We start from the raw sequence: 18,845 nt of genomic DNA on the forward strand, positions 1-18,845 counted from the left end.
ATACTCAAACCACACTTCAAATAAAATATCTACGAGGACCTATTATACACATTACGCATTAATTTAAAGACGAAGTTGTAAAACGAAATCACAGATTGATTTGCTTTCTCTCGCTTTATGTGACGTCATCACCCAAACACGGAACTACTGTGTCTGAATCTGAAATGGAAACCATAACAGTGACAAACTAAAATTGTCTATCGCATCTCATTTGCTACAATGTGACATTTGTAAATTATATTTTGATGAGATATGGAAAGGATCAGAGCACGACTACGGCTCGGCGGAAAATCTGCCTTTCCCGAACCAGTTAAACTGAGGAAAAGAAAATCAAAATTATACAGTAAAGATGATACGACTTGCCCATTTGAGAATGGTAAGAGTTCATATAAACTTAGCTTTCTAACTAGTAGCTAAGACGTATTCGACTTAGGGAGCTGGCTGCATAAAGATGTAACTCCCGTGCAGAAGCACGATGGGCAGCTATAGCTAATCAGATCCACTTCAAACTGTGAATTGGTTGCTAAACTGATTTTCCTGGAGAAGAAGGGCGTTGTTCCCAAAATTCTACCTGATTTCAATAAACGATAACTATGAATAGTAAGTTGTGTACATCGCCTTGTCTCTATACTAATCCATAGCTATTCAAATTTACTGTACCATACCAGCCATGACCGATCAACAAAATTAAACAGACCCACACGGTTACTGTACTCAACGGCTCTTCTATACAACATCATAACTATCCTACCAGACCAAATCTGTGATTTTGCTCTGGATTTCAACATGAGAACAGGAAGGTTATGTGATATATTTTGGCTACTGTTGATCTGATCAACATGGTGCCCTTAATCTCCAGTTCTGGAGTTGAGGGGTCCAGGGGTCAGACTGCAAATAGACCGATGTCTGTATGGTGTCATAATAGCCTTTATTACACTTATATTTTTGCTGCATTTTACATTACATTTGTGGCAGCCACTATACCTGTACAAGCTAGATGAAAGTTCTATATGGCTGAGTTACTCATAGATAGATAGATGTCTACCTTGTATAGGTAAAGTGGCTGCAGCCTTCATTAGTAGTAGCTGTAGGAGCAACAGTGTTGTGTCAGATTGAGGTTACCTGTTTTGTTCGTTTCTGATCCCTTAGGTATCCTTGGAATCAATATCACTTTGTTTACAGTGGCATTTCGTCTTGTTAACTGCTTCCTGGTGCAAACCAGCTTTGTCCCAGATGAATACTGGCAGTCCCTTGAAGTTTCCCACCTCATGGTTTTCAAATATCCTTTCATGTGTATAAGAATTATTATTGACATGTAGTTTGTTTTTTAAGGATTGTTTCCCAGTTATTCCACTTTTTGTAAATTGTCACTACAGATGCACTGCTTTGCCATTCAGAGAACTGTCAAAGTTGTCAGCTGTGTGACAAGAATCTGCTCACCTGCAGTATTGTCCCATTCAGATCCAAGGAAATGCTCTCACACACAGTTTTAACTTTGCGTGAAAGGAAGAACATTCCTAGGAAATCTTTTTTCTGTAAATAACTACTGTGCATAAAAATGATCCTGCTCCCAGTTTAAGATGAAATGTATGCACGTTTGATAACTGAGCCCCCTGGAATTTCAGAGAAGTTGCCTTGTCTCCATTAAATCCTTAAAATTATCACATATGGATATCTGACATGGGAATGGACAGAGGGCATCAGAGGCTACACCTACCCACTCCTCTTTGCAACTATATATAAAATACTGCACTTTCTGAATTATGACATGGTTCAGCTTTTGGTAAGTGCATATGACCCTCAGTTCTCTTTCATCCCTTATAAAGCTAAATGCATTGAATGTGTCCTTCAGCTATCTTTTCAAAACTGCAGGTGTGGCTACCTCGTGTGGTGCAGGCCTGCCTCGCTGCACTGGCGGATATCAAACTTCTTTCTCTCATCCAAAGATTAGAGTCTCCTGATGTTGCCAAATGGACGGTACAGTCTCATTTTAAATGTTTAACAAATATTTTGAGCTAAAGAGACCTGTCCTTTCATCACCTATAACTGAGCAGGACAGTCTAAGTTTGTTTTTTGTTGCTCTGTTGCTCAGTACTTCTGTCAGCTTTGCTCCTGGTTCACATGGTATTGCTGCACACGGACTTTGACCAATACCATGGAGACTGTTCTCACGACAATGGCTCTACATTACTATCCACTGCCAGGCTCCAGGACACGCAACAGGTGGAATGCACTGCTGAACACTTGCCTTTAGAAATGTTGGAGCTTATCCTGCCACAAATACAACACTGTTCTGCATGATAGTTCTTTATTATTCTGATTAGCTCTTGGATCAACCTGTTTTACTCAATGTTATTTTAGCACAAGCCCTGGTGGTCCCAATTTAAACTCAACATCAGTCTTTTTTACTGTTCTATTTTGGATGGATGAAAGATGTTTAAATGTCTTATTTCTAATAAGTATTGTAATTTTTCCTAGCTCAAAGTACTTGACTCTGGTTGCCTTGGCGATCCTTATCCGCCCGACTGCTCTTATAGTCTGGCTTCCTCTGTTGGGGTGGCATTTCTGGCAGGAAGGTGACAAGCTGAAGCTTCTGTCTCACCACGCCCTGCCCATAGGGTAAGTGCTGTCACATGGCAGGGTCACTGTGGGGGTTTCCTGTTCAGGCAGTCACTTGATAAACACATGCATGGTGGAGGGTGTTTCATCAAATCAGATCATGTTTTTATCAGGTCATGATGATGATTTGTATTTTTTTTGATCATTTTATTTTACAGGGCTTTAACTTTGGGGACCTCTACACTGTTAGACTGCATATTTTACGGCAAGGTAAGATAATCCTATAGTAACAGTTGTATGAATGTAGTGACACAAACAACTGACTCCTGAAAATGCCCGACACCAGTCTTGAAGGGCTGCAATGCAGCAGGTTTTCCAACTCCTTTAATGTAGTTCATACTTCCAGAACCAGACAGAAGCATAAATTGGTTCAGGCAAGATGGTAATTACTTGTATAGGTTGATGAGGGTCCTGGCTGGAACCAAAGCCTGCAGACACCACGATCCAACTGCAGCAGTGCTGAGCAGCCATAACGTACAGTATCCTTTTTGAAAATGTTTAATTGCTGCATAGCAACACTCACTAACTGCAAGGTGTTTGTGTGTTTCTCAACAGTGGACCCTCGTCCAATTGAACTTCCTTAAGTTTAACGTCTTGCACAATGTGGCAGAGTTTTACGGGACACACCCATGGCACTGGTACCTCACCCAGGGCTTTGCAGTAGTCCTGGGACCTCACCTCGCCTTCTTCCTTCACGGGAGCACTTTGACTCCAAAAAGATACCGGATATTGTTGGTAACAATTATCTGGACAGTGGTGGTTTACAGGTAGGCTGTATATATATGAAGCAAATATGTTATGCAACTACAGTTTCTACACAAATACAGTATGAAGCCCTTTCAACACTGTTGAAGTCTTATTTCATCTACATTTCAGTCCAAGTCAAATATTGTGTTTGCTAAAAAATGCACTTTGATTGTTTCCACCCAGTTTGCTTGCACATAAGGAGTTCAGATTCATCTACCCGGTCCTGCCGCTGTGCATGGTGTTCTGTGGTGAGTGCTTTTATATGCAGAACATCTGAGGTTCCCTCATTCTGTTACAGAAGGTCAATGAAAAGGTTAATTAAGGTTAATTGTGGTTAGCATCTAAAACAAGGAATGGAGTTAGTTTAGCAGACTTACATTTCATGTTTGATGGTTGCATAGCTTTGAAGAACAGGAAATAAAGTAGGACAAGCAAAAATTATCATCCAGCTTTCTTTTACCCCACCAAACAGTCTAATGAGCTGAAGTTCTAGATTTCAGTGTCCCTAATTCAAATCCTTCTTCCTGTTGTGATTATCACATTCATTTCCAGCAAGTTTAGTCTTAAACATTAAGTGCAAATAATGATGATTTCAGGCTTTTCTCTGGCGAGCCTAAAAGCTTGGAGAAGACCTGCAGCATGTGCCTTATTGGTTTTGAACCTGATCCCAGCTCTGTACACTGGGCTGGTCCACCAGCGCGGGACTCTAGATGTCATGAGCCATCTGCGCCAGTTGTGTGACATCAGTGACCCCCAACCAGAGGTCCTCTTCCTCATGCCCTGTCACTCCACGCCCTTCTACAGGTATCCAACAGCATCACCATATCCTGTTCGCTTTATTTCATTTAGATCGATCAGAGAACAGTTGAAGGTGCTTTCCCACTGTTCACAGAAGCACCACGCTCAGGCATTTGCATTTCCAGCTGAAAGGTTCTTGTGGGGGTTACAACAAAGCCAACTAGACTGCCTCTCCATGCTTGTTTTTACCCAAATCTTCTCTGCCTGCAGCCATATCCACTGCCCCATCCAAATGCGGTTCCTGCAGTGCCCTCCAGATCTAACTGGAAACAAAAGTTACGTGGATGAGGCGGAGCTGTTCTTTACTGACCCTCAGGGCTGGCTGCAAGGGGCCTTTCCCAAACCAACCTCACTGCCTTCTCACCTGGTGTTTTTTGATGTACTAGAAAAGGTACAATCCTTATCATTTGACTTCCTTTGAACTTCTGCAAATTCATGACAAGGGAAATCATATGGTTACATTCTAGGAAACGGTATTTTTAAATAGTATGAATACAGATGTGATACGGTTTTTTTTAATGAATTGCTTATTCTTTAATTGATTAAAATATTTTCTTTATTGTTTCCAGGAGATCTTCAAGTTCCTGGAATTGAATAGATATGCAAAAACTGCAGACGTGTTCCATACTCACATTCCTGAGGGGCGAGTGGGAAGACGCATTTTTGTCTATGAACGAAGAGTCTGAGCAGAACAACTGAACAACAGGTTATTACTTGGGAGACTCCAAGTAACCTCACAATGGTTGAAAAATGCACTGTGTAACAATCTCTTAAATAAATCCATTATTTTTTACACTGTGAATGTCACTGTGCACACTGATTTTAACTGTGTTTTCAGCACTGCTTACCTGGCACGTTGACTGGATTAACAGTCAGTCTATTTTTGTTAAATTTAGTCATTCCTTAAGAGAAATTTCCCTAAGCAGACCACTGTCGAGCAGAGAAAATTGCAAGCACCGACCATCACACTGCCACAAACTGTGATTCAGATACACCTCAGGGGATAGAATGTACACCACAACAGAGAAACTCATCTTTTTATTAGGGAACTACTGTGAATTGCACTCTTCCAACAACATAACTGCAGAAAATAAGGAAAAATCTGTCTGCTTCAGGAAGACCAGTCACAATTGGAATGTTAAGGGAAAAATCAATGGCATAACCAAACATTGCACTTTGGAGGTAAATTACTACATCCTTTTCAATCCCATATGCACAGCTGTTAAATTGTAATAGCAACACACCATTAGTACACACAAAGCATTTGATAGAATTAACCTCTCACATATTGGCACAAGAACTGTATGTGAGCTAAATATTTAATTTTTGATCAATTTCCATTGAAGCTAATTGAAAAATCAATAACGTCAACTGAATACATCGTATCTCACACAGCAGAATTGAACTGGATAAACCTTTTGGTCCTTCGCTAATATCGTCTGGTACTAGGCTGCAAATGTCCTAGTTCTTAGTTGCTTGGTTTAACATATATTGGGGTAAAATGTCCTGATAATGACACCATACTACTTGTTCATAAGTGTAACTCAAAATGTTTGCTTCCTGGCAGAATACATTTACACAGTAAAAAAAATGCTGCTCAGTTCAATAACAATTTGCAGTAGAACCTTACAATTGGGTAGGGAGATTTGAGAGCATTGCACTGTCGGACCCTTGCAGAAAATGCTAAACTAGCAAGTGGCTAATCGCAACAACAAGATAAAACTTTTTTTCATCATCACAGACTTCACTACTATTCCCCACAAGGCAAATGAAAATACATTAATATTTTTTGTCAATAATTTACAACAATATTGCATCCTTTTGCTTTTTTTGTGTTTAACACGACAATAAGAAAGACGCATTACAAGTGCCAGGCTGACCTAATAATGACATATTGCACAACAGGAAAGCTAGAAACCATTCAGTCAGCATCAAGAGAAGAATTTGAAAAATGTATTTTAAAAGGAAAATATTGTGCAAAAAATCACAAAAAGGAAAACTCATCAAATACATCCATAATATGCATTGCAGCTAGTATATCACTCCAATTTAAGCCATCATAAAAACAGACTAATTAACTAGGATTGTGTTAATATTTCGGATCAAAAGGCAAAGGACCCAGCTCTATTTTGACGTTTGCAATGTGTCTCCCAGTTGTACGTCCTGGCCTGCTCCACTTCTTCTCTCTCTGGGGGCGATGATGAGCTCGCTGGTGCTTTCGCTGGTGCCCCAGCTGGCTGCCCTCTTTACTTTTTGAAACAGGCCCTTGAAAGGGTCTACTGTAAATTTGCAAACAGAAATAATATATATGTGTACACATATAGTGAACATTTACCCCTTCCGCTTCGTTGACTTTTTTATCTTCATAATTCGTGCAGAGCAATCACTCATTGTGTAGAGCTTACTGACTTTCCGACCTATTAACAAAGAACAGAAAAGCACAGCATGCTGTTTGTTTCATGCAGTCAGTGGGAAAATATTAGGCATTTAGTGTACTAAATGTCCCACAACTTGATGCTGCCAGCCCCCACCCTAGTTAATCTATTAACCGCTGCTTCTGAATGTTAATTTCCCATGCACCTCACCACCAGCCCCTGTTTTTAATAGCATTTATTGCACTAATGGAACTAGCACCCCAATGCTTGAACAGTGTTAAAGCAATTAATTTGTGTATCATTGCTTCCAGTTAAGGACAAAGCTATCTAAAAGCATACCACCCTGGCAAGACAGATAAACAAAACCTCACCTTGGCCCATAGCGTTTTGCATAGGTATCTCCAAAGAAGTGCCTGTAGACATACTCGTCAAGATCCTCGAACACATCGTCATCGTGAAGCTGGTACTCATCCATGTCCTCCAGGTAGTCTTCCACACCACTGACAAAGTCTGTGAACAGCATCTGATCGTGGATGAAGACGCCATTGTGGAAGAAGCTGTTGATAAAGCTCTCTAGCTCTCTCCAGTGGTGGAAATGGTTCACCTCCTGCTGGAGGTAGCTGTGGATCAGCTGGTTGAACTCGTCCACCCGGATGGGGTCCAGAGCCTTGTTGAAGAGGCTCATGGACTCCTGGTAGGCACAATCAAACACCCCGGAGCATCCTTTGGGCACCCCTCTGTGTCCCTCCGCTTCCTGATTCTTGTGGACTTTGGCCCCTGGTTTCCGTGTGTTGCTGTCAGCCTGAAAGGTGTCGGCAGTGGACTTCCTTGGGTGCTGATGCTGTGGCTTGTGGGGCTTCTGCTGCCAGGCCGGACCTTCTGCGGTCTTGTCTCTGTGTTCTCTCGACTGCTCCTGCTGGCGCTCGTGACGTTCAGCCTTGGCCTCCTTCCACTCCTGGAACCTCCTCTCCTGAGGCCGGCGGGACTTGTCCAGCGCGCGCGAGGCGGAGTCCTTAAAGTGGCGGAAGGTGGATTTGACGGAGTCGGAGAACTTCCTGAGGTTCTCCTTCACGGCCTCCTTGGCCTTCTTGATCTGCTCCTTGTGGTGGTGCACGAACTCCTTGGTGGAGTTCTTCATGGCGTCGAAGGTCTCCGTCACCTTGCCGATCACGCTGTCCTTGGGCTTCTTGTCCCTGGGCTGCTGGTCTCCCTTCACCCTCTCCTCCTTGGTCTCCACGTAGAGCCTCTCCCAGAGGTCCGAGCGCTGCTGCTCGAAGTTGAGCTTCTTCTCCAGCTCCGTCAGCCGCGCCTGCAGCTCCACGGTCTCCGGGTCGGCCTCCCCGGCGGCGGCGGTCCTGCGGAGGCTCAGCTGCTCCAGCTCCTCCTTCAGCTTGTCCGTCACGCGTCGCTCCTTGTCCAGCTCCCGCCGCAGCATCTGTGCCTCGGCCATCAGCGTCTCCTTCTGCCGCAGGAAGCTGCGGATACGCTGCTTCTCCTCCTCCAGGTGGTCCTTCAGCCGCTGGTTCTCCGACAGGATGGAGTCGGCCCCGGCGCCCCTCTCCTCCAGGTTCCGGATCTGCGCACGGAGGTTGCGCAGCTCCTCCTGCAGGGTGGACAGGGACTCCTCCTCGCGCTCCAGCGAGCTCTTCAGCTGCTGGTTCTCCGTGACCAGGCGCTTCTGCTGAGACTCCACCTCCTTCCTCTTCTCCATGGTCTGCTTCAAGCGTAAGGCAAGGTCATCTTTCTGTGCCTGATTTAAAAATCAAAAAGACACACGCTGGAGTGTCTCTAATGTCTATTTGTAGTTCCACAACTCCTTTTTTCTCTTTTTGCTTTGCCTGGAAAAAAATGTTGACCTACCATATACTTACCATGAATTTGCTTCCTTATGTGACATAGTTATTATTACGATGGCAGACTTTGACATGGCAACAAACTTTTTAAAACAAAGCCAAAACATACACACTTATTAACGGTGAATTTTGTTGCAGCAATTAAACATGTTTTACAACCAACAGCTACCACAGTGCAGCAGCGTTGAGTTTTATGTTTTGCTTTGATGCTAAATATTCTGGATTAGTTGGCTCGATGTTTTCATTTTCATGTCTCGTTAGAATCTAGAAGACTGTTACCTGTAGCTCAGCCTGTATGAATCTGAGCTGCTCGTTCTCTTTAGTTATCTTATCCATAATCCCAGTGCAGGAGAGCACCATACCACGCTTGTCCTCTAGGTCCTCTCTCAGATGCTGAACCACTTCCTGGATGTGTGGAAACAGCGTCACTAGCGCGTGCACAATCATGGCTCTCATGTTTCACAGCTCTTGGCTCTTCCAGGCATAGCGGAGACTGTGACAGTGTCTTAAGATCACGAATTGTGAGATATTAGTGAAAGACCACAAAAAGTGCAGTGCCGTTGCGCAAAGAGGAAGCTGAGGAACAGAGAAGCACTTAGGTTCACCTTTGATGAAGCTGACCTTTGATGGCATAAGTGTCATTTAGTGGTTATGTATTAATTATGGATATAATTCATTTTTTATAATGATGGGAGCACGGCTCACTTTCAGCATAGATTGTTACATGTACATATATATACATGCATTTCGATATCCGAAAGAGGGATCCACAAATCCAACAACACTGATGCAGGTACTTGAGAGATTTTGCTGATTCTGCTACACATTCGACATGTATTTATTATTAATAGTTTAAATTAATTTACATTTAAGTCAAAATAGTTCCTTCCCTCGTGTGATTGACATTAAAACTTAATACAGTTATCCTAGGTAATGGAGGCTTTCAGGTTAGTCTTTTTTAAAATATAAACATATATATATTTTTTAAATACTCATTCTAGTTTGGTAATATTCATTCCAATTTAATCATTTGATAATCTGCATGTGTCTGCATTTGAGATCTAATGCACACCTGTGCTGATCAAAAATATAGGTGTGATTCCAGCACAGATCTTTGTTTTACTTTCCTCCTGTAATGGAGACAGTGACAAACCTCTGACAGCGTGCTGCAGCTCACCAGATGTGGAAAGGAGAGAACTGAATGTACAGTCTTGGAAAAAAGCTGAAACAAAGTTCACCAAAGGGGACACGAAACACCACAAACACACTGCCACATACGAAACAGAGACAAGCTGCAAAGTACCCACAGGTGCAATAAAGCGGCAAAAGTGAGATAAGAGAGAAAGACATTAAAAATCATCAACTCAATCATCTTCACTGTTAATATGCTTACAGCGAATTCTAAAAAGGACATGGGTTACATAATGTGGCAAGCAAGGCACTTCAACTGTCAGCGAAATGTAGTGAGCAGGTTCAGTTTCATGTGCTTTGCTGGAATACATCTGGGCCTGCCACAGCGAAATGATCTTTCTTCCAGTCCAGCTGGACAGTTAAGGGGTTTCCTGACCTTGCTCTCAACGCTGACGTCCTGCTGGCTCTGACAGTGCTGCGGGGCCCCTCTCAGATCACTCAGCTCGCTCACGCGCATTTTCTCCACCATCTTCTGCCTCTCCTGAATCTGCACCGTACCTGCAACGTAGCCACAACATCGCCAAGTCTTACCTCGCACCGGTGCAGATCACAGACCACCACTGGTGATGCCTGCAAATGCTTGCACGGGATGAAGGGAGTGCATGGATATCCAAAAAAAAAAGACATCACAGATGGCTTCAAGTCTTATCCTCGCTTCACCGACAAACAAAAAATGTTCAGCAGGTCTATACAGTGAGACCACACAGGGCAACAGACCTTGGGATCCCCTCAGCCCCACCCATCAGCCGCCATGCACAGTGCCACCCACACAGGCCTGAAGTAACGTCTAAAATCAACATGCAAGGTTTGTTTAGTGTAGCTATCACCAGGAAAAGCACACATGTTGATGGGGACCGTCACACAAATTCCCAGCTTGCAGTTTGGTTCCCTGTGAGCAGAGATATACCTCGGTTCCTGCATGCTGAACATAAGTAGCACTGCCATTCTGTGTTCTTAAATGAAGCTGCATGGTTTAAAACCATCACATCGAATGCAAAGCACACTCATGCAGAGGAAAAATGCTAAAACTAGGGGATGCACCCCTGACCCATCACCATGTTAGACTGCAATATAAAAAGCTCTTGAATGATCAAGGGTGAAGTGTCCATGTGCTTAAAAAAAGGGGTGCTTGCCATGCCTTGCAATACAATTCTCAATACATGGATTCGATTCACATTTGACAAAAAAAAAAAAAACTCTGATGATGCATTCATCTGACTTATCCATCCACGAAGTTTGACCGGTACCCTCAACTCACTACGTCATACCTTCAAATTTACCTGGAAAGCAAAAATCAATACAGCTTTCTAAAAAATTAAAGGAGAGTACAGAATAAGAACACACTGAAAGGGAAAGAATAAGTGATCTGACTCCATATTCCTTTTACCCTCTCAGACAAGTGACCTGAATTTGTATTTTATGGCTAGTGGAATGACCAGTTCTGCCATGTGACAGTCGCATTGACCTTCTCTAATCTGATTTCCATAGCACTTGGGAAAATATGCGCTTTCTTCATTAATTTTTAACTGAAACAAAAAGCACTTCACTTGACAACATTTCAAAACTCCTAGTCCTCTGGGTGACTCACCACATAGCATGTAAAAATACACATAAACTGTAAAAAATACTTTCACACAGTAAAATTAAACAACAGACAGCTGTAATCTAACCACAATGCTGTTTGTCCTCAGTTTTTAATAATGGATCTAGGCAAGCGTCATCTCTTCCTTAACAGTTTTTTTCAAGAATATGAGCGGCTGCAGAGCTGACAGCGGTGTGTGCCACAGAGGAAAACAGTAAAGCTTGCCAAACTCTGTCATTCAAAGGTAATGACAAACCAGGTCAGGCTTAATCTGTTTTATCTGTTACCAACTGGGGTAGACCAGCACTGCAACCGTAATTCAATCAATAACTCTGAAATCTACAACACAGAGGAAGCCAATGCTATACTGACCGTAGAAATGCCCAAAGCCCATGCTGATGGCGACGACCAGGGCCAGCAGGATGCACTTGTTGAGAGTGCCGTTGACGTGGCCCTGGGGAGGGGCTCCCCGCGGCTCCTGTTGCTCCTGCGGCTCCTGCTGCTCCTCCCCCTCTCCGGCAGGCCGTACCTCCTCCACTTCGGGCGGGGAGGCCGCGCTCTTCCTCACCCTCCGCCTCCTCATGGCTGGGCTGGGCTGCTCCCCCGCCTCCTCCTCGCTGCTGCTGGAGCCTCCTGCAGGGGGCTCCGCTGGGAAAACTGCCACACACCGGCGCAGACAACATCAACCCACGTGACTCGCAGGCAAACAAGTGGTCTCTACAACAAAGGCCCTAATATGGTTAGAGCTATGTTACTGTATACACAATACACAGTCAGAATCCCACATTTCACATAAGCAGTGGCACACTTATAAACCATGCTTTTGTTAATCTAATCCATCAGAACATACAGAAGTTACACATATAGACCAAAACATGCAGAAGTTCTGCAGCAGCATGAACTGCAAAGCAAAAGAGGTGCTTGCAGTACAACAATCTGCTACGTTAATTTCCTCCCTAGGCACAATTTCATCTACCAATACTATATATGCACTTGAGTGTCATATCACTCCAGCCAGACCAAGTATTTGCTGATCCAACAGAATAAACTGCTGGTTTAAAAGCCTCTTTATTCTGTAAGCCATTGCACAGTAATACCCCTTTGCCACTGCAGAGCTACACCCAAGCTACCACAACCTGGAACAAAGCTGGCTGACCCGGTACCGCATGATCGCTCGTCCGTTCAGTTATCCGCAAAAAAAAGCTGCTACACATGATGTCACACTGAATCACGTCGACTTCCTGGCCTTGGTCTGCAGCCCAAGGCTGACAGTTCCTAGACTCCATGTTACTTCTGTCTAACTCTGGCTGCTTTGCTTGCTCTCAGCAATAACGGTGTGCAACTTTCTCCCTTCAGACAGTATCTCCTCAGTTTTCAGCTGCAACACCAATGAAGGCAGCATGGCATGGTTACATCGTTTGCTGACTACAGCTCTTTTGCAAGTAGGCCTGAAACAGTGACACTAGCCAGTAACACTGGAGGGCTAAGCTGACACAATCAGCACAGCAAAGAATTTACTGGAAACCCTTCCAGAATGTGAACTCAGCGAACGAGTCTGGTTCCAGCTCTACAGAGAAAAAGCAGCATCATTTATACAGGTCTCTGAAAGATGCTCTAGTCTGCTAGGTCAAGATGAAGTGTCAAACTGGGACATTTTGCCAGCTACTATGATGAAAGGCTCTTTGCTAATTTTAGTAGGCTGTGTGTCAGCATTTGTTCAACTGAGGGGAAGAAAAAAACAAACACGTCTTTGCAAAACCCCCGTAAGGTCTCTGACACATGCAGACTCACCCCCATGAAACACTGGAACCACGTCCACTTAACTTCTAAATTTCCAGGGCGTAAAGAAGTCTGAACAAGCAAGACACTTACGAAAGATCTGAACGGAAGATAAATAAAGCGCTGAAGGAGAACATGATACCGCTTTATGCAAATTTTGCCAAGCCCAGAGCTAACTCGAGAGCTGTATGAGCACAGGACACTCTTTGATCACTGATTGCAAAAGCGGATTAAGAAATCACCACGAGGCCATCAGTATCAAGTTTGGTACTGCCCTTAAATGTGGCGGATGGGGGTTCAATTACAGACAGGGGGGCGGTAGCTCATGGTGGAACTCCCCCCTCAGTGACTCAGCGATCCCTTAATTTCATGGGCCACCCCCCTATTGAAGTGTGTGTCTGTCTCTCGGTTCCTTGTATGAGTCATATATAGCATGCAGTGAGACACAAACTGATTACAACATATTTATTTAGTTGTAACTTGAGGCGGTGGGCATGGTAAACAGTGATCTGAGAAATGTGCCCTACTGGTTTACAGGAAACCGTAAGCTGGGGAATGTGGCTTTATCTTCTATAAAACAAACCAAATGAGGTCAAAATTGATTTATCAATAGAAAAACACACAGCAAACCAATACAAGGTCAATGCCACAACTGTTCTCTCCTGTCCTTCCAGACAACCCACACCATGCCAAAGCACAAGCGTGACAGCCATATGCAAAGTTTTACTTCGAACTGCAAAACTGCCACGCTATTATAAATGGCCAAGCTTGTTTACATCATTTCACAGAATTAGTCCTGACAGCAGCTTATCCGTAATTCTGCAAGCCTTGGCCCCGTTGGGCAAGTAGAGCACACGCTATCAGATTCACTTTGGTTCACTTCAGTTCAGAACACCTGGGAATGGGCGGCTGCCGGTCAGATGCCCTTTCAGACGATTGCCCAAGTCCCTGATACCTTCCGGAAGCTTCCAATGGCTCATCATCAGACCTGCTTGACACAAGGGAAACCTATTCTGCTTCTGTGTTTTCCGATCCTCCTTTTGTCTAATCAGTTTTGCTCTCCCTGTGTTTTCAGAAACTTTAGCTTTTCAACCTACCTATCAGTTACCCCACCATGTTCCTGAATTTTTACAATGCTGCTAGACAACCAGCAACAGCAGAGACTTTTACTGCATTCTCTCCCTTACTGAATGCAGCGACAGACGTGTAACAGAGGGTAAACATTAATGGCGAGGGAGAGTGATTATTTTTAGAATGGGAGCTGGCAGGGCAGGGCTAAGCGAGGCACGATAACTTACGTGTCTTCTCAGGAGTGCTGAAGGTGTACTGGCTGCTGGAGGAGGTGCCCAGGTAGAGCTCCTCGCTGGCCAGCGACTCCTCCTCCAGAATGGCCTGCTCCTCCCAGGGCCCCAGCTCCGCCACCCTCGAGGGCTCCAGGGTCACAATGTCAGAGTGGTCACTCGAGGAACACAGCGTCGCGTGTTCGTCTACAACCACCTCTTCTCCGACCTCGGGGAACAGTGACATATTTTACACCATGAGAAAGCAACCTCTAGTGACAACCCCAGCGTTCACGCATTCGTTCATTTCTTAAACAAACGACACAAAGCTGTTTTTTTTAAAGCTTTTTTTTTTTCACCTCAGGAACAGCCAGCTTCTCTTCTAAGCTTTCTTCTTGTTGAGTGGGTTCAAGTGATGGCTCAGTCCTCTCTTCATCACCACCAGCTAGAAAACATTTCAAACATTCTCAATGTATACAAATACTTCTCGTAAGCTATTAAAAAGTGAACTAATTATTTGATAGACTGAGTGTATGGGTCAATTCAAGCCTTTGTTCAAACTTCATTTCAATCCACAAATCATCCTCCAATCATCAGCACACTTCTGATACATTAATCCTAAGCAATTTAAAGTATTTCCATTTAATGTAGTCATTAATGTTACAGATTTTGAAGTTGTTTTATTGCCAATTCATACTGTTACCACTTCAACAACAAAACACAGAAACATACTACATGTACCACGTAGGTGGTATTTCCTACTCTACACATGCAATATTCTTAGAACACAATGGCACATTATGTGCACCCACCACAGAGGGTTTCTGGCTCGTTCTGCATCACTTCCTCCTGCAGCACAGGGGGGCTCTCAACAGGGTCAGAACCTCCTTCCGCTCCATTCTCCGACCCCAGGGTCTCAATGTCTGAACCCTTACAATCGCAACACACATACAGACTCTTACACAAAAGTCACCGAGAGGAGACGGCCTGCACACAGTCACAAAAGCCAGACTGGCTGCTTTGTTCTTGCACAGACTGCATGGCATCTCACACCAGAAGGCCAGTAAAACTGAAATGATTGCATTTGTGATGCTGAACTGAAAATATGAAACAAACAGCATTTTTTTAATGTCTGTCAGAGATATCCTGACTGGGGAGATTCTACACTTCAGCACTCAGCTTCCTCAGACCTATGCAGAATATGGAACATGTCATTTCTAAGAAAAGTGAGCCACAAACACTGAGCTGTACTTATATTTCAGATCTTATTTTACCATTAGCTTTCCGCTGTGTCAGCTGCCTTTCAGCATAAACAAAGCCAGCTGCTGCAAAGACTGTATACCTTGCAGGCCTGATGGTCCCTTTCACAGCAATACATTTCATATATTCTAAATATAGGCAGTAGCTGGTCAAAACATTCTTGATGTGCATATGTTTCTTAAACACTGACATATTATCCAAGCAACTGTGTTGCCTAAAATGAAAGGCAGTTAATTGATACATTCAGACTTGCAAAATACCCACTGGGTAGTAAATTTCAAGTCAGCATAATTTACTCAAGATTTGATAATGCAGTTGAAGGGTAGAAAAAGAAAGAAATAAATGCTAATGGGTTCATCTCTCCAGCTTCCAGGACATAAATTGCAAGCATTAATGTTTTGAATCTGAATTTAATTTGAGATTTATTGCTACCTATTGGAAACAGAGTCTATTAAACTGCTGACTAGATAGATAATATCTTACATTAATTAAAACCCTCATGAGACATAACCAGATAGCAGTTAATTATATTTCAGTATGTAATTGCACACTTATTATTCCTTATATTTCGCCTCAATAATTTAAGATACAATAATACTAAAGTGGAATTAGGTTGTGCTATATAGCACTGTAAATAACAGTCAAAAATCACTAAATTATGGTTCGATTGCTTACTGTTCTTTATCATTAGCAGTCAATATTTTATTTGATTTATAATGTGATGCCCATATGGACTTCCTACATTAGGTGATTCATTTTAAAGCAGAGGATGGCACCTAATTTTCCAACTTCTAAAAAAACACACAAAGTGCATACAAAGATTGTGATAGTTGTGAGTCACCCTCTGGCATGCACACTATGTGTGAACCAACTTAGTAATTCCCTTAGAACTTAATTATCAAAATCTCCTACATAAACACACACATACATACATATATGCACATACAAGGAAACAGACTTTTATCTAAAAGTGTTGCTAATCCACATGCGCATGGGTTAAAGCACACAGTGAAGGGTGAACAGTGAACGATGATGTCATGTCATCGATAACAGCATGTTCTCACCACAGTAGTTGAAATACTTAACATAGAACCCAGGGGTACAGATAAACAATGACATCAACACTTTAACTTAACTTTAACCTAACCTTAATGTCTTTATTTCAAGTATCAGCAGCAAGAAGCTGCAGTCTGGTTTTCATGTTGCAGGAAAAAAATACATGTAAGACCTAACCACCCTGGCTTTGCAAGTACCAATTTCGACATATCTGACATCATTCTTCACCTCTTGGCTCTTGTACCACAGAAACTGCACAGTTTATATTGCCCTGAATGCTAATAAAGAAGTGGTCTGCAGTGAGTGTTCTGGTTGCAAAATAAGCTGCTCTAACTGACAGAGAACAGCGGACTGGTCTGCAGAGTCACAGACTTACCTCGTTGCTTATGAGGGTCCATCCACAAGAGGACTCCGTGTCGCTTGAGCTATCGGACATCTTTCCACCAGCTGGGAGCATAATTCAAACCATATTGTCAAGGGGCTTACTAAACTGGAAAAGCTGCAGAAAGGCCTAGGCAAGACCATTCGTACGCAAGACTGTAAGAATGCGTGTGGTTGTCACTCTGATAAACAGTAAAATAATCAGTACATTTGTAGAGCAATGGTGCCAGTTTGAGGGGAAAATGTCAAGCTGACAGAACAAGATTGTGAATGACTGCCATGCATTTGTTTGCTACTTACTGACCTTACAAGTACAACGTGGCTCCACGGCTGTTAGGAAGTGTGTGGTGTCTTGCAACATATGAATGATGAAAGGGGATGTAAACACGCAGAAGGCTACTTTGCAAATGTACTGCCATCTTGCGTATGTTGACCTAAATGACGGGATATTTGGATACTCCCCCTCTTCTGTACAGTAAAGATACGGCCCCGTTATCGTTGTAGATAGGAATACATTTAATACAACACAGGCGAAGCTATACGTACTTGTCCTAGAAAGTAATACACAAGAGACTACATTATCTAGCCAAACAAAAAAAAAGAAAACAACTGACACGAAATTTAGAACATCATTAGTCACAGTAAACGGCCATAATCGGAAAGCTGTCCTGTCCAACTTTTCTCCTGTTTTATTTATTAATCTATAGCATGAAGCTTAACCACAAATGCAAACCAATTATTTCGTCAAGTAAAAGCTAAATTTGATCTTTCTACAACGCCAAAAATGAGACCGCAACAATGATTTAAAGATGCATCTGACAAATAACTGTAACAACAAACCACATCCACAGTGCAAGCCACGGCAGGGAGACCCCTTGGGGTATTCCATACGGTCATTACGCCTCTGCTGGAAATTGCAACATCTTCTCCCTGTCCCACCCAAATATACATGCATGGCTGTGGGTTGCAGGAACCTGCACTGCGCTGGTTTTGCGCCTCTGGTCCTCGGGCCCAAGCGAAACTTAGTCCGGTGCAGATATCCTGGCTAATAAAGTCGGCTGCATAATTCATTTATAGATAACCAGCCAGCTGCCTTGAAAATTGACTAATACTTGTGCCACTTCATTTGGCAGCCATAATAAATTCACTACCAGAGCTGTCAGCTCGCCCGGAACGTTGGGCGCTAGCAGAAGTCCATCGAGCCAGTTATTTTTCTCGGGACAGCTGGGTAAAAATATAGCTAGCTAGCTATCAAGATGTGCAGTACCGTGCTTGCTAGCTGGCTAACTAGCTAGGCAGCCACATCGTACATTCCCTTGATAGGCAGATAAACATAGCTAGCTTGCTAGCTACACATCGACAACTGGGTAGCGAACTACCTAAATCAAATGTGACGTACGGTGCAAAAGTTTACCTTGTATTTATCCAAATGCAGTGCAAAATTAGACGAAGAAATAGCAGCTTGCCACAGAAATTAGCTCAGCTGACTGTCCTTGTAATCGCTGTCGCAACTGCGCCCTCCCAACTTCACCCTCAACAACAACACAAACCTTTCAACAAGCAAATAAACTAAGCAGGCGGCTGAAGTGGCGTATGGGAGTAGTAGTTTTATTTTCAGTTTTTTATGACACTTCACTATGAAAGTTTACTGACTCACAAACTACCTCTCCCGTGATCCACTTGTGTTCCACTCTCAGCTAATATCAGGTAACATTTTTCCGGACCATGTGATTGAGTTTTTGTCCAACCAGACACAGTTGCTGTGGTCAGGTAACCAAAACAAAGACCTCCGGCGCAGTTAAAGGCTGTATCGACGTACGGCTGTCATCGTAAGAATTTGAGGGATATGCTTCTTTTGTCTCAAATTTCAGTGCTGCAAATCTGAACATTTTTCCTTTGGCATAAAACATGCAATATTTTCCTA

General features: G+C 43.1%; 2 protein-coding genes across 8 annotated transcripts; one reads left to right on the plus strand and one right to left on the minus strand.

Annotated features, from left to right (window-relative positions):
* Positions 1-165: 165 nt before the first annotated feature.
* On the plus strand, positions 166-4,890 carry pigb (phosphatidylinositol glycan anchor biosynthesis, class B). Its single transcript, XM_036544022.1, has 12 exons — positions 166-376; positions 1,150-1,279; positions 1,666-1,783; positions 1,873-1,977; positions 2,093-2,223; positions 2,479-2,619; positions 2,778-2,829; positions 3,175-3,386; positions 3,550-3,614; positions 3,963-4,170; positions 4,375-4,555; positions 4,734-4,890. Exons 1-12 carry the CDS (start codon positions 253-255, stop codon positions 4,848-4,850), a joined length of 1,584 nt encoding a protein of 527 aa, XP_036399915.1. The 5' UTR covers positions 166-252; the 3' UTR covers positions 4,851-4,890.
* A 289-nt stretch (positions 4,891-5,179) lies between these two features.
* Positions 5,180-18,446, minus strand: ccpg1 (cell cycle progression 1). Of its 7 annotated transcripts, none has more exons than XM_036543451.1 (12): positions 18,336-18,446; positions 16,917-16,987; positions 15,037-15,154; positions 14,584-14,669; positions 14,243-14,453; positions 13,840-13,932; positions 11,538-11,822; positions 10,852-10,863; positions 9,960-10,081; positions 8,672-8,797; positions 6,911-8,289; positions 5,180-6,443 (listed from the first exon to the last, which is right to left on the minus strand). In XM_036543451.1, exons 2-12 carry the CDS (start codon positions 16,974-16,976, stop codon positions 6,254-6,256), a joined length of 2,682 nt encoding a protein of 893 aa, XP_036399344.1. In that variant the 5' UTR covers positions 16,977-16,987; positions 18,336-18,446; the 3' UTR covers positions 5,180-6,253. The 7 variants fall into 7 exon arrangements, with proteins under 7 accessions (XP_036399344.1, XP_036399345.1, XP_036399348.1 ...); XM_036543457.1 differs by lacking the exon at positions 5,180-6,443 and adding an exon at positions 6,481-6,581; XM_036543452.1 differs by lacking the exon at positions 10,852-10,863.
* Positions 18,447-18,845: the final 399 nt, after the last annotated feature.

Source organism: Megalops cyprinoides, chromosome 13, assembly GCF_013368585.1.
Source record: "Megalops cyprinoides isolate fMegCyp1 chromosome 13, fMegCyp1.pri, whole genome shotgun sequence".
Classification (NCBI taxonomy): Eukaryota; Metazoa; Chordata; class Actinopteri; order Elopiformes; family Megalopidae; genus Megalops; species Megalops cyprinoides.

Bases quoted from the DNA above. Each gene is read 5' to 3' on its own strand.
- ccpg1 (XM_036543451.1), bottom strand. From the start codon at position 16,976: ATGTCCGATAGCTCAAGCGACACGGAGTCCTCTTGTGGATGGACCCTC. The intron at 15,155-16,916 runs GTAAGTCTGTGA...TGCGATTGTAAG, and splicing joins GGACCCTCATAAGCAACGAG to GGTTCAGACATTGAGACCCT. The intron at 13,933-14,242 runs GTAAGTTATCGT...TGTGTCAAGCAG, and splicing joins CAGCACTCCTGAGAAGACAC to GTCTGATGATGAGCCATTGG.
- pigb (XM_036544022.1), top strand. From the start codon at position 253: ATGGAAAGGATCAGAGCACGACTACGGCTCGGCGGAAAATCTGCCTTT. The intron at 3,387-3,549 runs GTAGGCTGTATA...GTTTCCACCCAG, and splicing joins TGGACAGTGGTGGTTTACAG to TTTGCTTGCACATAAGGAGT. The intron at 4,556-4,733 runs GTACAATCCTTA...TATTGTTTCCAG, and splicing joins TTTTTGATGTACTAGAAAAG to GAGATCTTCAAGTTCCTGGA.